Source organism: Pagrus pagrus (genome assembly GCF_965226575.1).
Source record: "Pagrus pagrus genome assembly, chromosome: 12".
Classification (NCBI taxonomy): domain Eukaryota; kingdom Metazoa; phylum Chordata; class Actinopteri; order Spariformes; family Sparidae; genus Pagrus; species Pagrus pagrus.
In genome coordinates this window covers 24,688,717-24,715,717 of record NC_140196.1, presented here as the reverse complement: position 1 = coordinate 24,715,717, position 27,001 = coordinate 24,688,717, and the positions used below count along the sequence as shown (strand labels likewise).

At 40.8% G+C, this 27,001-nt stretch overlaps 1 protein-coding gene across 7 annotated transcripts in view; it reads right to left on the bottom strand.

Moving 5' to 3' along the window:
* The window catches only part of ctnnd2b (catenin (cadherin-associated protein), delta 2b), a 183,561-nt gene that overhangs the window by 86,805 nt on the left and 69,755 nt on the right, over positions 1-27,001 (bottom strand). For all 7 annotated transcript variants that reach the window (XM_084369513.1, XM_084369514.1, XM_084369515.1 and 4 more), the window contains 2 exons: positions 6,566-6,600; positions 3,517-3,633 (listed from right to left, as the gene is read on the bottom strand). In XM_084369513.1, coding sequence (XP_084225639.1) covers positions 3,517-3,633; positions 6,566-6,600 — 152 coding nt within the window. The remainder of the gene's footprint in view (positions 1-3,516; positions 3,634-6,565; positions 6,601-27,001) is intronic.

Here is a 27,001-nt window from a genome sequence, read left to right as displayed (position 1 = left end):
TCTGACTCATTAATCTCTTCTTCTGTCAGGCACACACACACACACACACGAAGCTGAGTGGCTTTTCTTCCGCATCATGACCAGCATTCTCTATTGACACATTTTAATATTTCATGAGTTGTCTATTTTTAGATACCCATTGGAGGGATGCGCAGTTCACCACACACACACACGCACACACGCACACACACACAAAGCTGCATGCACAGTCCACAAGTATCTGCGTACAACACAGTCACATACACACAGATTAGCGTGCACACTGGCGAGCATCACCACCATGAAGCATGAAGACACTCTGTGTGCTGTGTTGCACAAATCTGCTCAGCTGCCTGAGTTAAGGCGCGGATTCTGCCATGTGTGTGTACGTCTTGAAGGTTTGTGTGTACGTTATGTGTGTATAATGCTTCTTTTCATGCTTGTATGCATCTGGCTGTGTGTCCGTAGGCGTGTGTGCCAAATAGAAATTTTCAACCAACTGTTCCTTTTTGTTTGTCCTTTAAACCACAATAAAACAAATACCAATTGAACGCTCGCTGGCACATTTAAAATTCTTAGTCATATCTGAGACAATCGCTCTTTGAATTCAGACAGAGGCAGACAAAAGCAAAGTTTTTGTTTTTTTTCCCAGCTGAAATGACAACATTCATTGTCTGATTTTATCAGCCGTCTGATTTTATCAGCCGTAGCTAGCCAGCTAGTTAATTAAGCTAACATTTGACTTTTTAATGTTTTTTTCTAGCTGACTCATTTTTAAGTAAGAATCCTATAAAAGGATATCAAGATGCACTCTATGGTTTCATAGTTGATATCGCGTTGAGGCATAACATGTCTATGTCAGGATTTATGTAGAGGACCTAAAGAAACACCATTGTTCTTGCATTGGATTGTCGGACTAGTATGATAAGGAAACAGGTCAAGGTGACATAACCCTGTTTAAAATAATATGCTACAGTAGTGATTTTACAAAAGAAACCAAAGTGTTTGGGAAATGCAACACTATCTGGCTGAAGTTGCTGAAGGGTAAACTTCCCCAAATCCAATAAAGAGTAAGACAGAGCGATAAGATTAGCCAAAATTCCATTAGCTTCTTGGACACAGTAGGGGTATTATATGGACGATGGCTTGTTATGAACTTAATTTTTCCGAGCATAGCCTGTAAACCCACAAACTAACATATTTAGTTGAAATAATACATTATTTGTGTAGATTTAACTTTCTTTAGCTATTTGATAGCACTGGCTGGGGTTGCTGAGGTGTAAACTTCCCCAACTGCAATAAAGACCAAGACAGAGCAAACGCTAGGCTAAATTCTAATAGCTCCAAGGACACAGTGGGGAAATTAACCCCGCAAACTAAGGTAGTTAATCAAATGTGCTCCTTGGCCTTGGAAACAACAGTTTGCCACAGCTGCAGTAAGGGGGTTCACTCGTTAGCTGGACATGCTAATATCTCTCTTCCTGCAGCCTCATGCACACCACTATAACATGTGGAGAAATCAAATGCTCTCCTGGCCTAGGTATGGTCGCTAAGCTATGATTGGACAACCAATGTTTAGGGGAGGGGTTAAGTGAAAGCTCATTTAAACGTGGTCGCTTTTACTTTATCTCTTCTTTGCAATCTTTTCTTCATCACTCATTTTGTCTTTTGCTTGCTTCTTTGTCTGTCTCTTTCTGTCTCCTGCTTGCACATTCATTCTCTTTTTTTCTTTTTGGACCAGTCAGGTGGTCAGTTACATAACTGTTATTCAAGCAGAAACATCAAAAACATCAAACAATATTACCATTCCTAGTGTTGCATGCATGTGTGTGTGAGTGCTTAGCATGTGTGCATAAACAGCGTATGCACTTCTTCATGCCTGATGAGAATTCACGCCTCATGTGTGATTATATATGCGTGCCTGCCTATGTGCATGCAGTTACAGCTTTATGTGCATGTGGGGTGTACTTGCATGTGTGTATGTGTGTGTGCCTCCCCTCTCTGCACTGTGAACAGCAGGCCAGCTGACACCTCAGCGAGGATGGATTAGCATATCAAACTACTGGCACAACTCTGCATGTCTCCTGACAGCTACCTCTCTCCCATGGGGTCGACTATACAAGAGACATGGGTATCATCCCTGGGACCAAATGAAAAAAGATGAGAGTGGAGCAGAGAGGCACAGGGAGTTGTTTGGGATCTCACCGAGGGCTCTTATAAATAACTGCTCTGCACCAATACAACACTCATGAAACTTTTTTCTACCTCTCTCAGTCTAAGAACCATTTGAGGGCTTATCAAAGCTGCACTTCAATCAATAAATGTATAGAAATAATGGATCAAATGACAAGATAATTATCACCTGATTCTCCAAATTCCTCTCAGCTCTATGAAGCTTTTTTAGCATCTTTTAGCCCTTTGTTTTTGCTTTTACGGCTTACAAATGTACCTGAGTGGCTCAGCAGGCAGCTGTTTTCAATGAAATAAGCTCTGAAAAAGTACTGTGCAACAAAAAGCAGACAAATTAGAGACTAACTGGAGCATCTTGCTGCTGAAGAGCCAGATATTTCCCTTAGAGGTAAATGGAGACAAAAACATAGCAAGGAAACTACTGGATTTGTATTCATTTGGTGGACAGAAACACAACTCCAACTTGGTGCCAGTGTCGCTCCAATTCTGCTGGATGTGTGAATACGCACATTGAACTAACACTGTTGCCATTTATACTTGAGGTGATAATATATCCTTATTGTGTTCAGAGCTTTGCCCTCAAGTGGCTAAAAAACAGTGAATAATTTTGTGTTGCAGACGACTAGTTTCAAGTATATCCAGCTAAGCTTATGAAAGTGTTTTCACTTGGTCTTCATGTTCAGTAGCCCAAACTAGGAAAATTCTTGTGTAGCAAAAGATATTCCAAGATTTAACAGGCGTTTGATCTAAACCGAAGTGTTAGCATAAGCACAATCCTTTACTATGGGTAAAGAGACAAAGAAAATCTGTGTAACCCACAGAAAAAATAATCTGAACTATAGAAAATCTTGCATAATCATGCTGTACACACTATCAGACAAGTGGTATAGATATTTTGGATCACCACTCACATACATTACACTTGTACTTTTTGGAAAAGTCTAACGAAAGACAACCTCTTGTTCAACCTGAGAATATGTTAATCAGAAAAAAGTATTTAAGTGAGCAAGCTGAATCTAAAAATGGACCTGATTTTCTTCTTTTAACTCTATATTCTGGACTGAACACACTGTTTATCACCATATTGCTCAATAGAGTAGTACCGCAGTGCAGGCTGGCTTTTTAGGAGCATTTACTTGGTGAAATCACACACGTTCAGCAGCTTAATCAGCCAAAACTTGCAGACTCCAGCTCTGCAGAGTATCCATCCCTGCTGGTCTTTGATTGCATTTCACCTATTTTACAGCTATCCTTCTTGGCTGTCACAGTAAAGAGAACCACCAGGAGAAATTGTTTTCTTTCTCATTCTCCTTTACTAAACCCTCTTAATCATAACAACGGCCTTACTGTCTCCTGTAGAAGTGTCCTGTGAGTCCAAGATGCCTGACTCCTGGAGCGATCGGATGCAGGAGTCGACCAGCTCCAGGCCTGTCGTCAGCTCCTCCTCTATGTCCTTCTGTCCATCTGCATGTGCACAAACCAGAAGGGAAAAACACGAGTTGAAACAAAAAGGCAGCTTTTTCTGCTATCTCCAGACTGTTCCTACGGGCACAAGACACACTCGTGGCTGGATTAACCCAATGGGGGATCCTGCAAAAATGAGCTATGGGCCCCCACTGATCCTGCGACTATACATGGCAGCTTCATTATAGTTTGCCTGGAGCCTCAGATACCAACCAGGGATTCTATGATGAGATAATATCCTGGCCCAGGTTTGCAGCATGTGGCATTAATTTATGGTAATACTGATTTATTTAAAGGGATAGTTCACCCAAAAATCAAAAATAGATATTTTTCCTTACCTACCTTACATGTAGTGCCGTTTATCCATCTAGTTTTGGAGATATTGGCTGCAGCGATGTCTGCCTTCTCTCTAATATAACGGAACTAGGTGGTTTGGTGGCTCGGCTTGTGGTGCTCAAAGCGCCAAAAAGTACATTTGAAAAACTCAACAGCTATGTCCCTTTTTTCAAGAAATCATGACCCAGCTACTCAAGATAATCCACAGACCTTGTTGTGAGCAGTTTAATGTCGGAACTATTTTCTGTCTGTATCACCGACTGAAAGGAAGCATACATCTACTCATAGACAAAACTAAACTAGCTAACATTACAGCTCAGCTCAGTCGTTCATGTTTACATTCCACGCTGTCACAAGTATGAGGTACTCGTCCTTGAGTAGATGCACGCTTTCTTCTGCGCGGTGGTATGGAAAAAAAATAGTTTTGTCATGAAACTGCTCACGGCAGGGTTTGTGGGTTATCTTGAGTAACTGGGTCATGGTTTCTGGAAAGAGATATTTGTTGAGATGTTTGTAGTTCGGTTGTTTTTTTGGGGGGTGGTTTGAGCACCACAAACCAAGTGCAATTTAGTTCCATTATATTGGAGAGAAGGCAAACATCTCAATGGCTGATACCTCCAAAACTCTGCAACTCACAGCAATCTAGATGGATAAACAGCACTACAGGCAAAGAGGAGAAATATTTACACTGTCCCTTTAAGACTATATGGCTTGTAAATGCTATACTAATGTCTTAACCATTAGAAACCAAATGACACAATTTGTATACTAATCACAGTAAAAGCAAACCGTGCACATTCACCAAAAGGACATTTAGGCTAAAAAAAATGGTGGCTGAGCTAACTATCCTTCCTGTCCACAACAGAATATTGGAATGAGAAAATCCAATATAAGCTCTCAATATCTTGTTTGAAAACACTTAGGTTCAGAATGTTCCACCAACACGGTTACCAAAACCTCGGATAGCTAATTGTTCTCTATCCATTCATGTATGGATGTTTACTGTGCTGCGGGACATGCAGGCAAAACAATCCAAATCATTTCCAGTTGCTTAAAAATGGCATTTTCATTGAAAACCTGTTCCACATCATGAATAGCATCAGTGGTCTTCCAATTGATGGCATTTCTAAGTAGCCTAAAAAATAAAAATGTGTGGCATGCTAGCTAAAACTCAATCCAGAGTGAAAATTGAGCCTAACTTGAGATTAGGCATCGAGCTGCACTTTAAAGTGCTGATTAGCTGAGATATTTTAGTGAAATTGTGGCACATATTCTCAAACAAACGTATACTTTTGCCCTTTCAAGGCTCCAAACAGTTGACTGCCACAGCTGCCCACTTAAACTTATCCTTCCACATCTGAGCCATCAAAATACAATAAGACCTAAGAGTAATGTCGGGGTAAACCCCGGGTCAAGGGTATAACCTGTCTGATAATCCAGCAACAAATCTTGCAGGATCTAAGCATACGGGCATCGCCTTGCACTTAGATACTGAGCTGTTTGTCTGTCGGAGTTAGGCTGATCACATGCCCAGTGTCTTCAAGTGAGAGAGGGCTGCCAAGGAGGATAAGACCTTACAAATGAGTGTTAGGGGCAACATTAATCTGTTATCGCTAGAGAGGGAGAGGGATGGTAATAGTAGAGGCCTCAGTGAGTGGATTTAGGAGGCTGATTTTATTGACTTCGACTGACGCAATTGCAGACTGATGATGTTGATGCTGTTGGTGAAACATTTCCAGTGCTGTCTGCGGCATTACGCTGGATTTAGTCTCACCCTCACACACCCCAGCCAAAACTCATTTTTAAACCTGCTTGATCCAGAAGTGATGGGTTTTTAATGATTTGTGAGTGATGACGAGATCAAAAGGTCTGATTGGAGCGAGGGAGTATAAATTCAGTTCTCTGAGGCTGAGTGGTCGGGCCTCAGTGCAACAGATGGATGAGGACCGCAGCACACACTGAAAGGCTTCGGTGCGATACGTCTGACCACAAGCCTTTAGCCACCTCTTTGTTGGCAGAGGTCACCAACCCTGCCCTCAGATAATCAATCTACTCTCAACACCCTATACATCTCAACATGAGCGACAAAGAGGGGGAGAGAGACCTTAGTGTGATGCATGAGTGGTGTTTCTTCAGCTAAACTGCTGTCAGAGAAGTTGTCAAGCTGAGAGAAGTGTCTTCATTTGACTTTCAAATCATCGAAAGGCCTCACACTCATTGATTCTTGTTTCCTCCTTTATGGAAAACACTTCCCATGTGGCTCCCAAAACAGGTTAGACTGAATGCTGAGAATTATTTGTAAATGCTGCTTGACCTTTACTCAGCTGTCAGAAAGGGTGAGGAAGGCTGAGGGAATGTGAGAGACAGGAGTTTTTTGTCAGAACAAGCCTTTTTTTAACCCTCGTTGCAGTGCAGAGAGTTTGATTGAGCATTTTTCATAGTTCTTGTACAGGATTGTATCAATATGTTGTTGGTGCATAATGGGTTTTTTGTTTATACAATGGCTACCACTGTAAGGAGCACAGTCAGCAGTGCAGAATGCAAACAATAGAGGACCAGACAAAATGTGCTGGGAGCATTTTAGAGGAAATATTACCTTGGTTGTTCCAGCGGAATTTCTCATCTGCTGAACTGCAAGAGACAAACGACAGAAAAGCAAACAGGGTTAGAAATATGAGCAAAAATTACATTTTACACTAACTTTTGTTCTTGTTTGTTGGTGCAGTGGCAGGACAATTTTACACTAACAGCATTTCCATCAGCCTCATATGCTATAAACTCTTTTTTTCTCATCAAAATCCACTTTATAGTTTTGCAATAAAACAGGAATACCATGGAAAGCACTGGTTTTAAGAGTTTTATATCACTGTTTATCATCCGGTGAAAACCTAACATCTCCATTTGCAGCTTTTTCATTTTATTTTTTTTACCTTGCTGAGGGATACAAGGTAAAACATGACAAAGCTACTGAGGGATGACAAAAACAACAAAGTGCAGAGGTTTGGTAAAATTCTTCAGGACCTTGGGGATAGAGGCGCTTATCAGAAACAATAAGAGCCACGCTCCAAAATACATTGTTGTCAAGTTAAAAACAAGCCTGTTTCTCAAGTTTCTTTTGGAGAAACACGGATTATATCCAACAAAATTGTTATTCTTATCCTGTCAGAGGAAAGATTGCAGGTAGCACACAGGGCTTTGAGATTAAAATGTTTCTGAGATGCTGCGAAGAAAGAGAACATAGCAGTATCTGTTTCCACGAGTTAAAGATCAATCAATTCTTTTCAATTTTATAGTTACTGTAGTTGTATAATTGATTGGATAAAACCTGTGACAAATACTTCTCTACTGAGGTGACAGAGGTACAAATTCATTATGTGCGTGATTATGATCTACTGTTTGATGCAAATGCATGTCAGAATTCATGACTGAAAACAAAGATTAATTGATTCCTAACATTTTTGGACATTGCAACACATACAGATGGATATCACACAGTAACTCATTAGTCTAAAAGTCACAAAACCTCCTTTGAAAATCGTGCACTTTCATTTAACATTGCTGAGGGCGATGACTTCTTCGACTCAGTCTTAATTTTTAGTGCCTTGTAAATTTGGCAATTATTTTAATGAACATTCATCTTAACACTGATAATGTTTACCACCTCTTTCATGCCTTCTTAGCCTCACCTACATGTAAACAGCTGTCCATAATGAGGGATGACCCTGATCACCATTAGTGTCGTCAAAAACATTGACATTTCGATACATCTTGATTCAGAGTAACAGTTTCAGTATTCATTATTCACAGTACAGGTACACATGTACCAGTTGCGCTTTCTCAATCTCTCTTCTCTCCAACAGCGAGTTGATACACCGCTGCAGTGCCCACATAGGCTCACCTCCTCCCACTCTTCTTACTATAGTTAGGAGTAAATTAACTTTTGCTGTTGCTAAAAAAACCTCATGGTAGGTCAATTTCTCCTTATGGTATCCAACGTGGTATCAAGTGTCGATATTTTTCCAGGGTATTGAAATAAAGTTAGAAATTCCAGTATCATGACAACACTAGTATACATAAATCTATCTGTATGTACTGCAAATAGAGTGAATTCACTTTATTGTCTGATAAGGAACAACACTTACAGTGTGTCTATGTCTGAGGCACTGGCAAATAAATAATTGTGTTTCTAAAGTGGACATACTGTATAGGCCTAGTGTCACTTTTGAGATGAAATCTCTCATTAACAAACTGTACCGAGATATTGTTGACATTTCAACATTTACATTTGACTAGGCTGTGCATATGTCTGATTACTGTTTTGGTTTCCTGCCATATGCTGCAGTTTTTCCACTTGTGCTGTGATAGACTATTTACTACAATGCTAATAACAGGGGCCGCAAAAAACATGTGACCTGAAATGACCTCTACGAAGCTGAGATGAGTACGTTTTCCAGTGACTAGCCCTCATTTACTGTCAGGAAAATAATATGAAGCGTGAATATACTGTAGTAGGTGTCAAATATTCTACACCGTGAGAACAGAAGTTTCCACAGCCAATATTTTAAGAGAAGGGGAAACAAATAGTTCGTTTTGGTTTAGTAATGAGTTATTACTGTTAGTCGTTTCCAGTAGTTGGAGCTTCTCTGACATATATCCAGTATTGTTTACCGATCCACATCCACAAATCCACATCTTTGATAATTCTTCAGTTGCAGCCTTTACTCCTCATCCTGCATATACAGTACAACAGATTTATGGGATAATTACACAGTTGTAAATAAAAATTATGTATTAGGTTTCTAAAAAAGCCAAAAGCCGAGTCAGTTAACCTGGTCAATTCTTAGACTGTACTTCTTTTCTCCTATTAGTTAACAATGCACGTACAGAAAATGGAAGGTTCACCATTTAGTCATTAGTATGTTTACTGTGTATTGTGCCAACAAGACTGAATGCAGGCTTAAAGGGTAACTTCACCAGTTTTACACATTAAAGTGTGTTTACAGGGACTGGGGAGTATTACTGCATATGTGAACAAGTATAAAGCCTTTTGTGGCTCTGGAGGAAGCTGCATGTAATCTGATAAATTGCCTCCAGTGATGCCACTCAGCATCTACAGTGCATTGTGGGTAATGTAGGCGACAGGTTTTGAAAAAGCAGTCCACTGGTCTGCTTTGCACTCCTACAACACTGTCAGACTCATTACGGACAGTTTCAAACTAAACGATCAATACAGCTACAGCAGAGTCAGAGATATTACCCGTTAAAAACTAGTAAATAAATCACCGCAAACATAACCTGATGCTGTCTGCGGGGTAGATGGCTTATTATTTGTTATTGTATTTTTTTTTTTAGATCAACCATCACATCACCTTCTTCAGCTCAACTGGCTAAAGCTGCTGACAGGACAGTCAGTACTGCAGATCAATCCTGGCAAGCTAACATTAGCCACGCTGCTATAATCCAAGCCACATAATGATATAAATTGACCGCAGGCACAATGCAGTACAGATAATTAACTGCCAACGAGTATAGAAGATCAGTGCAGTCTGACTTCATATCACGATACATACCAAAGCCATACACACATACACTCTTAACAGTTAGACACATCCCACATGAAAGCACCACCACTAAGATGTGTTAGGTGCTCCTCTGATGATCACTTCATCTGAGTTTTCCAAGGAAGCAGGGCTACGTGTGCTGCATCTAAACTGCCTCGACCAGTGGATCACCAACCACTTGTTAATAAAATGGAGGTACTGGAAAGTCGGTTATGTGCTCCCCCTGTAAGCCTTCTACATATGATCGATTCTACTAATGCTCATTAATCAACACGTTATGTCTTTGTATGTATCAGAAATGTAAAATCCACAAGTTGTTTGTTTTTTTTATTCAACTTTGGACAACACCAAGCTAGCTAACTTCTTCAAGTGTTTATGCAAGGCTGATCGCCCTCTGGTTCTTGCTTTCTATTGAGCAGACACACATGAGAGTGCTATCAATCTTCTTTGAAATATTCTCCGATGAATATCAGGCGGTAATATTCTCGCCTGTCAATATTGGTGCATGATTCAAAATGAAAAGCATTTCAGTATGAAATCCTCCGTATCTGTAACCCACAGCCTCCATAACTAAACATAGCAAAAAATGCTATTCACTCCCTGCCGACACAGAACGGATGCTATTAAATCATCCCATTGATTACCTCCATTCTGTGTGTGTGTGTGTATGTGGTGTGTGACGGATTGCGGGGGGGAGCCAAGTGATACATGTCAATGGGACCCTCTGTCAGCAAAGCAGACTCATCATTCATCGGGCGTTATTATACCAAACAATACACCCCCACACGTGCACATACATACACACAAGAACACACAGAACGCATTTGGTACATGAAGAAGTATCACACCAATGCATCACACAAAGCAAAGGGAGGAGAGAGAGACTGAACCAGGGTGTCTTGGAGGATGGAGTGTGTTTACATCACGCATACACCTTGGATGGAGCAGGAGGATGGGGATTATTATCACTAGTCTGGGTTCAGACAGCCAGTACTGATGACACAGGCTGAGTCAATATTTTCTTAAAGGGCAGGACAGACTGCTCCTTGCATTGTCCTAATGCGTTTGCCAGTGTCAAAATCTTGCCTCAGTGCTCTTGAACATGACTCAGTAGATATGTTATTTAACAGTGCCCAGGATGTGATGCAGGTAAAACTAAATGCAGCCTGAGTGCTCAGGTAGAAACCTTTTTGGAAGCTGTGAGGAAAGAGACCAAGTGGTGTTATCATCAAGTGCTTGCATCAACAGGGGCTGGAGCGAGAATATAAAAAAAGTCCAGTGGGTTTCAGATTTCTGTCTGAGCTGGGGGGAAATATAGGAATTTGTTCGTATTGTCAGGAAGATCAAAACAGACCAGAAGAGACCAGCCGAGACCAGATATGACTGGGGAAAAGCAGAAGACAAGAGAAGAGACTAAGAGAAGCGAACAGAATTAGATCATGATATAATGGAATATCTTGGAAGAGAATAGGCTAAACTAGACTACACTGTAGCAGAACAATCCCTAATCTAACACACTTGGATGGATCATAAATCAGAATCAGGGTGTGATCAGAGGCAACCAGACTTCTTCTTTGCTCTCTGCCATCCAGCTCTACAAGCTGGATGTCTATTAGTTGATTAATCATTAACGTAGATTAGAGATGGAGAAAATTAATCACCAAAAATGTTGATGTTCAAATAATTGTTTAGGTTATTTATCAAGTAACAAAACTAAGAGTCTACAGTTTGCTAGCGGCTCTGTAAAGTTGCACAAAGGAACTTATAGCTAAACATTTTTTTCTTTTCTTTTTTTGTCCTTTAATTAAAAAGGAAGGTCGCATTGAGATATGAGAATTCTACTTCCAGGGAGTCCTGGTCAATGCTAATGTTTAGCAGGTGTATGTTCACCACCTTAGCATTTGCATTAATGACAAGGTACATCTGAAGCTAATGGGAATGTCATTAGTTTTTTGCACCAAAGTAAACCAAACTATCTGGCAAATAGAAATGTTCATTTGATTTTGGTGCCAGAGGAAAAATCAGGGTATCAACAGTCAGTAGGCTTCATCCTCAGGTGATCATGAATGTCTGAACAAAATATCAGGGAAATCCATTCGATGGTTGCTGAGATATTTCAGTCTGGAGCAAAGGTGTTGACAAACTTACTGCACTGAAAGACTCACAACTTTTCCATCCCTCATAATAGTTTGATGCTTTTTCTGTTCTACTATGTTTTAGGATTGGTTTTTGGAGTGTTGGTCGAACAAAACAAGCAATTTTAAGAAGTCACTTGGGGTTCTCCCAGAAATTATGCTGATTATTCAATAATTTTGGTGGTTCTAAGATTGACCCACCATCCTAACAGTACACATAATGGCTGACTCTGTCTACCAAATGAGCTATACCCTTTCTCTCCCGCTCCTCTCAGCCCACACAGGCAGTCCCCCACCAGGTACATCTAATCAGACCTTAGTATCTGAAACAGCTCATTGACCTCTTGGCCCAGGAAACACAGAGAGTTAGTGTTTTTTCCCCATCGAATCTCTATGGCGCGTCAATGGGATGTGACAGTGTAATTAGTGGACCGAGAGAGAACTAATTGACAGCGTGATCAACTCTCCTGCTGCAGGTCACGCCATGGCATGGCACTTCATCACCGCTAATGATATAATGCTGTGTGCATGAACGTGCAGGTGTAAGTGTGGCTTAGTTTGTGTGTATACAAGTTCGCACAGGGCTAAACTTGGTTTTCTGGTTTGAACGTGCAAAGATCAAGCTTCTCAGTGCTATGTGATTGTACTCATCCTTCCTTTTGGTATGCAAACATGTTACATAATCCTGTATAGCATGATTCCAAGTGAAGGACAGTGTTGTTTTACTGTAAGATTGTTGGGTATGACTACTAATAACTGTAAAATTAGCCTATATTTGCCTGATAAGAGCTATAAAGAGGACACAGGAAACAATCTGGTTTATGGTGACAAAATCCCAGCCCAGTCACCAGGATAATATTTTGGCCTTTAACGGTTTGCATTCACATTTGTTCATGTCATAGGCTACATACCATATTGAGTTTCTACAAAACATGTCTCATCACATTATCATTACATGTTTATGAACCCTGACTTTCAGATCGGGAGGTCGAGGAGATGGTGGTGGAGTTGAGCGTGAGGGCAGCCAGGCCAGTAACCTCAGTTTGAGACTGTGTTTCAACATTTGTAATTGTGAAACCACTGCATGTTTTAAGGAGACCTGGGGACAATTTCTAGCCATGTTTGGGTTGACAAAACAGGGTGTTTTTCAACGACACCTCCGGACATCTACTTCTGTGTTTCTGGCAACAAAAACCCTAACCGAGTGGTTTTTCTGCCTAAACCTAAACGGAGCATAAGCACAGCATTGTCACAAGTTAAAATCAAAGATAGAACCTAAAGAAATGTAAAGTTCCAACGTATCTGTGGTTTGCAGAAAATATTTATTTTGGCGATTGAGTTGCTAACTACTTACTGACTGGATTGCAAAAATCAATGGTGAATGTGACTGATGCAGCAATTACATATCCTCCAAAACAAAATGGATTGGAAGTAGATGACCAATTTATGAATGTACAAAGTAAATATGAATATGTTGAGGGTCCACCCTGATGACCAAAAATAAGGTGGTTGTGTATTCCTGGGAACAGCAGCAAAATACACATAGTGCACAAGCCACAGAAGTGCAAATCTCTGGCTCTATTATGCTAACCTCTGATGGCTCATCTAATATTAATCAGCTTATCAGCTAATCAACTAAAAGCTCATAATCAAAAGAGGAAAAGAAAGACAAACAGGAACTCTGCCCAGCAATGGTGCCATAAACAAATCCTGACGATACTTAACTATTGGGTCCATTAGACTATATGACTTTTTGGCCTCTACCATTTTAGGACTATAAAACAAATATATGTAATTATTAACCATTATACAAATGATCCTTACAAGTGGAAATACATGTCAAGATCAGGGTACAATCTCAATTCAATTCAGGTAAATAGCAAGTTAGGTAAAAGCCCTTGATTGTAATACTGGAGCACAGTTCTGACAATGTGAGTTAAAAGCATCTCTCGGTAAAGCTGTTATTTTCAGTCAGATGATAAAAGATCGGAAGCGTAATGCTTGGTAATTTCAAATAATGATCAACCCCTGTTGTACATTCTGATCCCATATTTTCAGGTGCTTTAAAGAGCACATTTTGCCCATTTGGTGCTATTCCTAGATAAAAACAGCTAATGTCACAAATCAGAACACTGCTCTCTGACTACCTCGTCTAACTGATTGGTCTGCTGCATTTAGAGTCAGGAAAATAGAAAAAAAGAAAAGGGTAGAGTGTAGAGGGAGATGTAGAGAAGGAGTATGATACTCAAGCAGAAAGGTAGAAAATGAAAGTGCGAACATAATACAAAGAGAGAGGGACGACAGATGAGAGGAAACAGAAGGAAAGAGCTCGGCTAAATCCAATGAGGGGGGCTTAAAAGAGCGAATGCCAGAGATAGCATTGAAAATCCTGTCATTTTATCCACCCAATAAACACATTCTGAACCCAGTCCATATAATCCATCTATTTCCATGCCCTGCATATTATCTGTTATCTGTGCTGACCACAATGACCAGCCCTCTTGTAGACAGAGCTGTTAAATAATAGAGCCACCCGTAAAGAAAAAAACACACACAAAGGAAAGCAAAGGCCCTTTGTTGCTCTTGGAAACCATCAAACAATAATGCAGCCATTGATTGTGTCGACAGTAATTTAGATTCAAAAGCCAAAGCCACAGTTGTTGATTTACTCAGATTTTACAGACAATTGCATAAAAAAGTTTTTTATAAAAAAAAAAGTGGATGATTATCACTAATGAAGATCTTATTATATTTAGGCATTAATCACGGGTTGTCAGCCACACTATTCATAGTTAACTTTAGCTGCTTTATTCAGCAAAGTCTAAATTAGCATTAGAATGTGTCACATCAAACTCTTCTTCTACCACTCACAGAAAAGTATACTTGCTTTATTTCCAAAGGCCTCACCAATATTCAGTGTCGTCAGTTCTTTGACCATGAATCACTGCCACCTGACCTGCTTTTCATATCATAATGAATGTTTGCTCCTCCTGCTGTCTACTCAGACAACTCTAGACACTAACATTAATTTGTAAAACCAAGTCAGGGCCTTGGCAATCAATGATGTCTGGGCTATTGTTATGCTGTACATTTTAGAAGAATACAGCAACAAATTAAAGAAAAACCTGAATAAATAGTGTAGGTAGTGAAAAGTGTGCTTCTATGCAGGGCATGAAGACTCACTGAATGGTTGGATGAATGTGAAAATGATGTGAATCATATCCTTCGGCCTTCACAGTCACCAGAAAAACCTGCTAGACAAGCTCTCTATAGTCGAATCACCAAACGAGGGGATATGTTTGGGAAGAATAGTCCCTTGAGTAGAATCTTCACCAAGGAGAGGCCTGTAACAGTGTTTTCTCTTGAATGTGTGACCCATCTGTATGTCTGTGGTGTTCCAGAACTTCACTGTGACAAGTATTACATCTAACTAAGTCGGTGTGGTGGAGGATCCAGTTGTCGGAAACATACAGTAGTTTCACTTTTAAATGTGCTTTTAGCTCATTATCTGCTGATGCAGTTTTTATTTGCAGCTCCTGCTGGTGTTACATAACAGAAACAATTCTTCTGCATAATAATATTTTTTGGACACCACAACCCGATAACCGTCTTTGAGCTAATATGGTTAACGTGTAAGCGAAAACCTCCCTGTTTACACATCCAGCAGATACTTTATCTCTAGCTCTGTTTTGCTCTCCACCAAATCCTTTATGAATATATCTGACTCTGGGCAGTAAGACTGAATCAAACAGCCTATTTGCAAGTTGTAAATCCTAAACATTAGCTTAAAGCATTAGCTTAAAATATGAGCTTTTTCACAAAAATATGAAAGAAGAATTAGGCACAAAGGAAGTGCATCTGGAAAACCACAACCAAAATAGGAAGAAGCATTGTTTTTGGTGGTCTTTATTCTCAGGTAACAGTGGAAAAACTGGAATAACTGCAAAAGAAGAAGAAACTGCTAATGGAGGACCTAAAGAAGGAGGAGAAAGTAAGGATTAACGGATGGGCATTCACCAGATAGAGAGAATCTTGCATTGTATCACAGGCTATTCCCATGCTGATATCTTTACCCTTACCACTGGGACTTGAGACGGTTCAAAACCTGCATTCTTTCTACAAGATCAGTCAGTAACAAAACCTGCAACCGGGTGTTTAACTCTGCCTTTCATAGCACTGATATTGGGGTTTCTGGTTCAAATTGGGATTGTTTTTTGCTAGCCTTTTGCGACAGTCTTTAATTGACTAGTGCAGCTTTAAAGATATAGATGAGACACAGCAAGTTCTATGGAACAGTCATGAAGCATGAAACTGAGCATTTAATTCATAACAAGCATTACTATTTCTTATATTTTCATTGCCTCAAGCGTGTTATATTTGGTGCATGAACACTTTTATCTAAGCCACCTTATGGTATCATACATGTTATAGCACAAATTACATTAGTGGAAATCTGAGCAATTGCAATGTTCTGCACAGATGTTATTCAGCTTCATAAAGTATCTCCCAATATCCAGTACCCTCTGTGTCCAACATTGAGCTAACCATTGTTCAGTATCCTATCATATTCAATTAGTGAATTTCTGCATGCAGACTATATGCTCCATTTACAGTAACCCAGATAAGCCAAGATCCTTTTCAAAAGAAGGAAAGATATGATAGTTAAGTACCTGATAGCAGCAGAAACCCTGAGACATTAAAAACATCCATTGTGTAAACATTGTTGCTATGGTAATATCCACAATATTTTGTTTCTAAAGGTGTAGATGACAGGATATAATCCCAAATACGACCTTGACTAGGGTGGGAGCTGGTGTTACACCTACTCTGTGAAAGTATACACCCTCAGAACTGAGAAAAAGCAAGAAGCAAGCTTGCTTCAGAGCACAGTGTGTAAATGTCACAACTTTTTTCTTTTTCCTGGGAATGATAGCAGTGTGTCTGCCAGAGGCTCCAGAAAAACTGCCATATAATGCAACACAAGACAGACAGTAGCGCAAGCTGAGATGACGTCAAAGAGACCCGTAATTCATTGATCCCAGTGGGAGTAGGAACTATCCAGAATCCATAAACAATAAGATGATATTAGCTTCAAGTGCTGTTAAAGACCTTTGTTCAATTCTTCATCCTACAAATATCCACATAAGGTCGTTGATCATTGATCCTGCATTAGGTGTCCAGTGGGTGCTGCAGCCAATTCTTTCTCAGTGAAGTTGAATTGATTAGGCATTCAGCACATTAGCTTTTATATCATCCCTCACTCTTCCTGATAAAAGTGGAGTTTTAAGGCACTTTCAGACAATGAGTGGTTACTACTACTACCACAGAGATCAAGCCAGGGAAAACAAGCTACTTTTGCTGCTGTCTGAGTATCCTGAATTATACGCCTCTTCACCAGCAGTGAGCAAACTTATCAAATGAAATCAAGTCTTTGAAACCTATCAGCTTCAAAGTTTGATTATCTGGTTGCAACAATAAACAATGTTTATGATATCAGTTAGAAACATTAGACTAAATCCACTTTTTTGAGTTTGGAAATGATATGGTCCCAGTCTATAGTGTTCACTGCAACAGCAGATACAACTGAGTGATTCTGCCTACTAGAAAACAGAAGTCGCACCCCTTTTAGTAACACGTTCTTATCCCTCATCTTGGGTTGGTTGCAATGGCTCCTGCTCTTATCCTTTTGGGGCGGTTGGGGGTGTAGATAATGTTAGATGATGTCATGTCATTGCATTCCCAACCCATCTTTAATGGGTCTGCAGAAAACCCAATGCCCCCCCATAGATGGAACCTATGCTACCACCAGTCGTTGCTCTCAGGTCACATGAGCATACGGTAAGCAACAGCGCAAGACCAATGGAAAGTTAGGAAGAATCTAGACCTGATTTGCTACATAGACCCACCCCACCAAATATAAAGTGGGGCCAGCTATAGGTGTAACTTGGCCTGCTGGATGGAGAAAAAAAGGTAATAAAAAATAAACTGCTGTTCATGCTGCTTTAATTTTTTTTGCGAGGTAAACATGCTCTTATGTAGGATCCCTGAATATTAGTTATTTTTGGTAACATGAGCACAGCAGGCAAAGTGAAGTCATCCAATATTGGAACTTGGAATTGTAGTACAAGGCAATAAAATACAGTAGGTGTTTGCTTTTGGCCGTGGCCCACCATTAAGTTTTAGTTTTAGTCCCTACAAGGGAAAAACTTTGGGTACCCCTGCACTAAAGGATAGCTCTCGAGTTGGAAACAGCATTGCCAAATCTCCAAGAGTGGTGACATTTCTACCATCACATGTTAATTGCCATCATATTGCCCAGCCCTACCATCTGAGTAGCAATGTCACAGATCCGAGTAGAAGCCCCACTATCGAGGCATATAAGAACAGGAATCAACTGTAGAGTACAGCCAGCAGCAGTGCAGAGTTGTAGTAGTCTATAGTTTGACCACAGCCTTTGCCATCAGGGAAGTTGGGACACTCAGAGACAGAAATCTTTCACTTCAAATGATCATTTGGTCACAAATGCTGGGTCACTTGCAGTTTGATATTGAATATGTGAAATGGCCATGCTGAGATGTTCTGTATTTGAGGTACATAGCACCAGTGTTGCTGGACGGCAGATGGAAGCAGCTTTAGAATAAGTAAAACAACAATGCAGCAAGAGCCTGTTCCAACACAGAAAGCCATTAGTCTCCTATATCATAATGCTGACTTCAGACCAGCTTGGAGACATTAATTAGTCCATATGGAGGATGTGATATTACAGTTGAACCTTGAACAGCACTTTGAAGCTTGATACTGTGCAGGCCAAGTGAGAGTTACAGGAAACCTGTATCATTTCTCACTGTAGATCCTGAGAGAATATAGATAAACTCACACGGCCAAGCTACAGAGGAAGATATGGAGTTCAGGGATGCTGTTATTATTGAAATGTGACTCCAGAATTACCTGCTGAATTGGTGGCAGTCAGACAACCCATCAGACAGCCAGGGGAAAAAGCCCAGGCACGTCCCAGAACGGCTATTGTGAACCTTTAATTACAGCGTAAGCTGGAAGATGGAGGACCCCGGTGTGCTCTGTAACTACGTGCTTTATCTTGCCCGGTCACCTGAGTTTTACCTAATTGCGCATTATGTTGGAACAATAGCAAACTGTTGCTGCTTTTGTCCAGGTACTATCTCACTCGGCTGTATCTCGTATCTCAAGAGAGGAGAGAATCCAGCGGGTTGAAAATGTCAACAGCCTCGGGAGATTGTTGAACATTGCTACTCACAGAAGGGCCACGTAGTGCATAATGCATGGCAGGATGGTGTAATGAGATAGAAAATTTTTCAAGCCAAGGTGTAAGCTTCTGTGTAAGTTGGACTCTGTCCCGTTGAGGGACCCCAGGGCTGCTGTCAGTGGCAGATCCGACCACAAAGTAAATTCAGCTTACTCTTGTGGCTGTCCCCACAGAAACATTACCGCATTGGTCCCTCAAGTTGACATATGCTCACATTTTTTCTTGACAAGGATCTCTTGTGGCCCTACAAGAAACAGCTATTGTCTCTCTGACGCAAAGGTACATGTAGTGTGACATTGTTAGAGCAAAACCTCCTAGAAATGATTGGATGTATAAAGTGTATGGCTTGGAAATGGAGTCCCCTGCCTGCATCCCAACCCCTACCAAAAGTCTATATGGCATTCCTTTTTGCAATGACTACAGTCTTTAATTGAGTTTTGCCTTGTGATCCTTTCACCATTCATTTCCTCCACCATCCATGATGAAACAGCCAAGAGTTTACATAAATGATATGTATATACATAGACGTAATAATAGAGGACACAAACCAAAGCATTTTGAATAGAAAAGTCTAATCCTCTGCTTTAATAAAGCTAAACCAGGAAACATATCAGCCTATCGTGTTGCTGAACTGACACCAGTGCACATTTTAGATTCACACCAGTTTTAACCAATCTGTTGTGGCTACAGATGGCCTTTAATGAGCAGGGGTCTTGTTAGCCCAAACTAACTGTCTGGGGGTGTTGCCAAGATGGTGAGAGTTGCCTAAAGGACTGATGTATACATTAGTGATGAAAGATTGCACTTATGATATGTATTGTATTCTAAAAAAGCAAGTCGGCAAGCAATTACATGACAAACATAGTTTAAAAAGGCAATCAATCACAAATATTTATAATAAAACAATCATTTTCTGTAGTAGCTTTAATCAGCAATAATATTTTGTGGAGAAAGCTCCAGCTGCGCAATATTGTGTAAGCTGAGTCATTTCCTCACCAACAGTGCATATGGTGGTTTCCAGTGACAAGCTACCACTCTTTTAGCAGCTGTGAGACCAGGTAACAGGAGGAGTGCTCCATGGAGGAGGTGTCAGTAAGTAATAGCAGTCACTGTGAGTGAGGGATGGCTATGTCCATTGTATTTGACATGACACTTGAGACATTTTCCCCAAAACCTTTTACCTTCCAGGCTCAGCCAAACCATATAAAAGGAAAGTGCCAATGGTATTGTCTGGACGAAATTCGTAAAATGGGTTATCTCTGAGTTTCATCTGATGTTATCCTCAAGGTGTGAGACAAGACCTGTGAATATATTGTTAGTGTATTATTTGATGACTTAGATTTCTGAATGACAAGGGTATACATGACCTTATGGTGTGCCAGTCCAGATCTGAGGTCTTTAACCAAGTTTAAATTGGATTGGAACTTGGAGCAACCTTAAAGGAACCCAGTGGTGTTTTCTTTAAACGTTGTATGTACATTCACTGTTACACAAATGCATGTACATTCTTGAGGTCTAATATACTTTAACATATGTTTTTTTTTTATTTGTTTCTTTAATTTATTTATTATTACCCAATTCATTTTTTATCATTATTTTTCATTTTTACCGAGTTAGTTGCACATACAACCAAACCTTTCTGTACTATACAGGTGGCAGATGAGAAATCGGTCATGTGGAGTCATTTTGTACGATCACATGTGTTTTCCAGGTACTGGCAAACAATGTAATCTTAGGTTAGGGGCATCAAATTGAAAAAAACAAACAAACCCCAAAAACTTTTGTTTTGGAAGGAAATGACAAACCTATTTCATCATTTAGGCTGGAAGACATACGAGGCAAAAACTTTTCCTGGGTTTGGTTCACACAGAGATGGTCCTGCCGAGTGTTGATTATCAGACAACACATACTGTATGGGGTGAGATGTCTGTACTTGACATTTTAGCGTGTTAGGACCAATGTCACCAAGTCAATTTTCTTGTACATGATGAGCTTGTCTGTTAGAGCTCATAAAGTCCATCAATACTGAGGTAAAAGAGAAGCAATCAAAATTCTACTTTGTAGCTGCAAATGCATTAAAATAATGCTTGTTGCCGGCAGTGCTGAAGCAGATAACAATCACCAAACAAAATAACACTGAGTGAATGCAGAGCTCTGTGTCTGGCTGCAACCGATAATATTTTTTAGTGAATTTCTCTTCCTTTTTAATAAAAAAGCTCAGCGTGAGCTGCCAAACTGGAGCGAGGACAGTGAAGGTGAAGGGAGATATCAGTCTTGTCTGGGTCTGATGTACAGGAATTCAGCCGAGGTGGAGTAGGGCTTCATTTTCCTCCCCTCTGCCATCTAGACAGAGAGAAACACGAGACCCTTTGAAGCGAGTGATTAGAGCGCAGCAGGACGAGCCACAGCTCGCCATTTCTGTTCGCCCGTCCACATGCTCCAAACAAATGGTTGGAGAGAGAGAGGCAGAGAGAGAGAGGGAGAGGGAGAGAGAGAAGCAGAAGTCTCCTGTGACCCACTAAATTGGTCAGATTGACTTCCTAGTCTGCCAGTGTGGGAGACGGCCATTTTGACTCGGGGCCAGGAGTTAAATGAGAAGCGAGCGGGAAGACATGTTGGTTCTCGGTGTGAGACCAGCCAGTCTGTCCGGAACTGGCCAGAGACAAACATTCCTGGAGCCGCTTATATTCCTCTTGGCAGATAAATAATCAATGTGCCAAAACTCTCCAAAACTGCCAATCAGACTGGATGTCTCAAAAAGCGAAAACAGGATGTCAGAAGTGATTGGCTGTGACGCATCTCTTTAATGGAGCTTTACAGGCGTTCAGGCCTCGAAGCAGAATTAAAACACGGGCCTTCTGCGTGACTACAAAGAGTCTACGAGAGCAGCGCTTCAGGACTTCACAGAGTGGCATGATCAGTCATCTTTTTCAGCCGAGCACCGTACAAACAAAAAGCTGATGTGCGCTGACTTCAGTAGGCCAACACTCTTCACATCTCCTCCCCCCTTTTTGCAGCTATCAAGGACCGAAATATTGAGCCTGTCAAGAGCTATAAATAAGTGCGACTGTCAATAGACAAAGCCTCCCTTTGGGATAACTGTTCAGAGGCCATTTGTTAAAAAGACAGCAGTGCTGTTCTTTTGCAGGAAGTGAGGTTTTGTCTTCTAATGGACAGAGTACATCAACTCTGTTACACATCACTCATAACACATGCTGACACACTTTCTCATTTGCTCTTGAAGTCACTCTCTCGCTCATCAAATGAGCAAAATGCTTCCCAAGCTGCTGCAATGACGCACGATTTCTACAAGGAATTTGTTTCCCCTGAGCTTCTTCTGGGACAAGTTCTCCTCAAAAACCGACACGTGAGACAGCACTGGTGCCAAGGGCACAGTGTTTAGCCCGACTGTTAGAGCTGTCGTAGCAGTGTACTGTTTTTTGTTGTATTCCTCCCTCCAGATTGACAAGCCAAAACTGTGGCTATCAACTCTGTAGCTAGCTAGATGTCAAATCAATTTGCTGGCTTTGGACTTGGCCTGTTGCACAAACACACACATACACACACTATCAGAAGCTGTGTGCCAGGTCTCCTTATCAGCATCGATCGGGTTCAGCCAAGCCACTTTACTGGATGGCAGACTTCCAGAGGTAAATTAAGGAAAACATCACTTTGTAGCCAAAATGGCCGGCGATCCGTCCTCAGTCCCATTGTGCCGCTGCAGCTGGCTCCCAGGTGTCCACGGCTTTCAAACCGTCATGACTGCATAGAAAGACTTCGGTTTAATTAAGTTTTTCTATCATCAATTTATCTCATAGTGTGGTGTATGGTTTTCACCTTCACTCCCATTGTCCAAATGTGTGAGCCAGGCAGTCTGAATTGGCGTGATTCCCTTTCCCTGTTCTAGATTGTAAAACCAGCGTCCTTGCCAGGTTTGTTAAAAAAGAATCAGGCTGTGTGTCAGGCTGCTGGACAGTGTATGATCAAACAATGTATGAGCACAAAACCAAACTAAAAGGGGGCAGAATTTGAGTTAAACAGTTTTCATTCCAGTTTATTTTTCCAAATTTGTGTAAAACATTAGCAGCTTTGCGTTGCATTCCTTCCAGTCCACACACGTGGAATATTTAAGCCTGTGTGCTTTAGAACAGGCCTCTTTCAAGTCAGCATGAATATGTATTTGTGTGTTAAAGTGCACTTTTGTGTGTCCGTGCGCAAAATCTCCCAGAGTGTGTATGTGTGTGTGTGTTTGTGGACTAAGAAGGTTTTCATCGGAGCTTAACTGTGGCAGTTCTGTCTCCGTTCTACTGGCAGATCAATAATACAGTCGCAGATGACTGTACTAACACTGGGAGTCAGTTAGCACACACACACACACACACACACACACACATAGCCTGGTGTGACAGACAGAGCCTGTCTGTGACGGTGGAGGATATTAGGCTTATTAAGAGTGTCTGGGTCTCTGAGTGACTCATGCTGGCTCACTGTGTGTTTGCGTGTGTTTGCAGGGTAGCAGGTTAAAAGGGCTTAACATGAGAATGCATCTCACAGCACTACCCCCCCTGCTTTGCCTCCTGGCTCATCTTGTTATTCCCTCACTCCCTCCCGCTCTCCACCTCCCTTCTCGCTCTGCATTCACGTCGACTCTCCATATCCCCTTCTCTGTCCTCGTCTCAACCCTCTGTCCGCTTTTTCTCGTGTGCCACATTTTCATCCTAATTTTCTCCAACGTCAATTTTGTGATATCTTTGAAACAATTTTTATAGTCTTCAAAGTGACTGCAGTGAAAATATGGATGTCATCAAGAGGACATCACACTGTAGCTGGTAATAACACCTGAAATTAAATGATAGAAGGATGTATCATTGTCCAATGTATTGTCAATATCATCTCATAGAGCACACTGTGGGGTTGATGATGTTGTTTTTACTATGAAATGTTGCAGTGAACACATTTCAGTACATGGAATAGCAGACTGATTAAAAACAATACCATTTGTTGTCTTCACTACAGTTACATCATGCTGTTTCCTTTTCATTATCTCTAATTTCTTCACACCATGTAAGCAGCTGACATACCCACACATTAAAGGACTGGGGAGAAAACCCTGCAGTAATACAACTTTAAGACATAAAACTAGAACATAACCAGATGAATCCTTCAATGTGGTTTTCAAAATTCATTACTGGAAGTCATTTTTGTGTATTTTCAAACGAGGTTTGCTTTATTTACTTTTTCTCATGATCATTTTTAAGTAAAAAATGTTTTTGCTTTCATTTCATTCAAATCAAAGAAAACATTAAAAAAGAGAAAGAGTCAGTTGAGTTGTTTGCCGTTCAGCAGTTTTTTTCAGACACAGGAAAAAGCTTTTTGGGATGCAGAGGATTTTTTTTTCGGTTATACTGCGAGTGGCCACTGGGCAAAATTGGAAGCAAGGCTGAGCGGCGCTGCTGTATCCACATCTAAAATCAACATTTATTTAAGAAGACTTATTTAAGCTAGCGAGGCTACTAAAAACTAGTCCTCTGGTGCAGTCAGCTGTCTGATCATGTGACCCTTGCCTTCCAGGTCGTAGCGGTCCCCTGAGGGTCCTCCAACCTAGTTAGACTCATGAAAAATAAATAGCTAGAGAAAAAATGGCCACAAAAAATGGGGACAAGATCAGCACAGCTGTAGAGGCTGTTGTAGGGTCGACTTTGACAAATAACAACCTCTCAACTCATCGGTGCACAGTACTGGCACTTCTACATTATACTCCTTGGTGTACCGTGACTTTATCTTGTACAGCAGCACTTCTCACAAGCTGCCAGTACTCGTTTCAGCCCCGTCAACATCAGGTTTTCTGGACGATTCCTAAAGGCCTTAAATTAACTGCATTACCAGGTGGCACTTTGTAATGCTCACCTGTGTGATTCAGTAAAAGTAGAGAGAAGAGAAAGCATCCTGGGACCCACACACGGCAAAATAGTTGGACTGACCATCGGAGGCCACCAACTCGGTGGGCCAGCCTCAACCCTCCCTGAGGGAAGTAAGGGCACTTATTTGTTTCCACTTCATGCACTGCTTTAATGGTTTTGAAAAAACATTAAGTTTGTACTGTAGCAACTGCTACCAGCTTCCATGACAACTGAAAATAGAGCCGGCAGGACGGATAGGGCAATCACAACAGATTACTTTGGAACACAACACCGTAGAACACAGTGTGAGGCAGAGAGAATGAAAGTGAAACAGCATTTCAGTATAATTATCAAGTGTCAACTGACCCCGTTTTTATGATGACCCCATTTGATTCAGCACAAATATATTTAGGAGGAGCTGCTTTACAAGACAGGTGATGATATATTGTGTCTTAGTGCGGCACATTCCCACTCCTAAAGGGTCCCCAGCCTGTTTGCTAATCCAGCCATGTCTATCATAAAGTAAACTGACAATGCCTCTCCTTTCTTTGCCAATAACATTAAAAGGATAAGTGCAAAGAAAACCCTCTACTCCATTGCAGAAAAAAACAGTACAAATCATTTTCTACTTCCTCTCATGCAGCTGAAATCATAGTGTGTGAAATTGCATTGAGTCTACTGCGAGATAAAAGCTGGCGTCAAATCACCGTACATGACTCGGGAACAAACAACGCACAGGGATTCCTGAGCAATACCAAACCTGGAGATGGTGACCAGATTCATTTCAGCTACATCACTTAACATCCATCCTGCCTCACTCTCCCCTCCATCCACCTGATCAGCAGGGAGAGCCCTGACCTTCTCCCTTTTCTCCTCCTCTGCTACGCATTCCCTTCAGAAGATCGATACGCAAAGTTCGGTATGGATCACACCCATCGCTGGTGTTTAAAATGTAACCCGCACCCTTCTTCCTATTTCCTCTTCGCTCCCGGATCAATAAGGAGAACACACGCATGAATAGGCCGCTGTCATCATTAAGCAGTCTGCCTCCTCTGGATCAATGGAGGTTTCAAAATGAACATCCTCATCACCTACATCAAAAACATCGTCATCATAATCATACTCACTGTATTTCCATATTTCCATGCTGATAAAGACATGGGTACAAATTTAAATCCACACGATGAAGAAAGAGCTGCAGTGCTGAGTGCTAATGAGAGTATTGATGTTATTCAGTATTAGATTCCTCTAACGTCAGAGTGAAACATATAAAAACTAAAGATCTGACACGAGCGCACTGCTCTGATGTTACACCAGGGTTTGTGTTGCTAGAATTAGGATTTTTTTTTTCTTTTCCTTTTATTTAATCAAAACTTTTAGAGCCTTTTCAACTTTTCAAAATACCAGACGGCTCACCCGAGCTGTACTCTGCATTCTGGGACATTGGCTGCGAGGTAGTGGCCTTTAACTAAAAAGTCTGCGTGCATTTCATCCAGGCACAACGACAGCATAACCATTCAGAGCACTGGCATTTGGAGAGGAGCGTGTAATGTGATTCCAGATGATGCAGTTTATGGGCATGATAGACAGAGAGAGAGTCGAAAATATCCACTCAAACAAATAAAAAATAAAAGTGGAAAAAAAACAAACTAACACATTGGTGATCCTGAGTAGAATAAAGGCTCAATTTCACAGTAAATAAGTTCACTGCAGTCACTTCAGCTCAAATTGTTTGGGGTCCCACAGAACTCCCTCAGTAAGTGTCTGTTCTTTTCTTTCACTCAAACCCAGTACGTGATAAAATACTGAAGTGGTAAAAACTGAACTGGTGCATTTCAAGAAGGAAATTACCATTACATATTAATTTTTACACAGATTAACTTAACTCTCTAAAGTCCACTCCACCCTTTACGCCCTGCTCTCCTTTTCTCTCGCTCCAAACCGTCCAGGCAGAACAAAGACAGAACCGCCGTAAGTTATTATGGACTGTTGCTGACCTTCATTATAATTTATTTGATTGATAAGGAATGTATTGTTATGCCCAATGCCTACACTTTAATCCTATGTTAATTGAGGAAGGAGAGAACTGTCAGATTTTGGATGCTTGAACGATGTAAGTTAAATTAGAGAAAAAGAAATAAACATCCACCATCC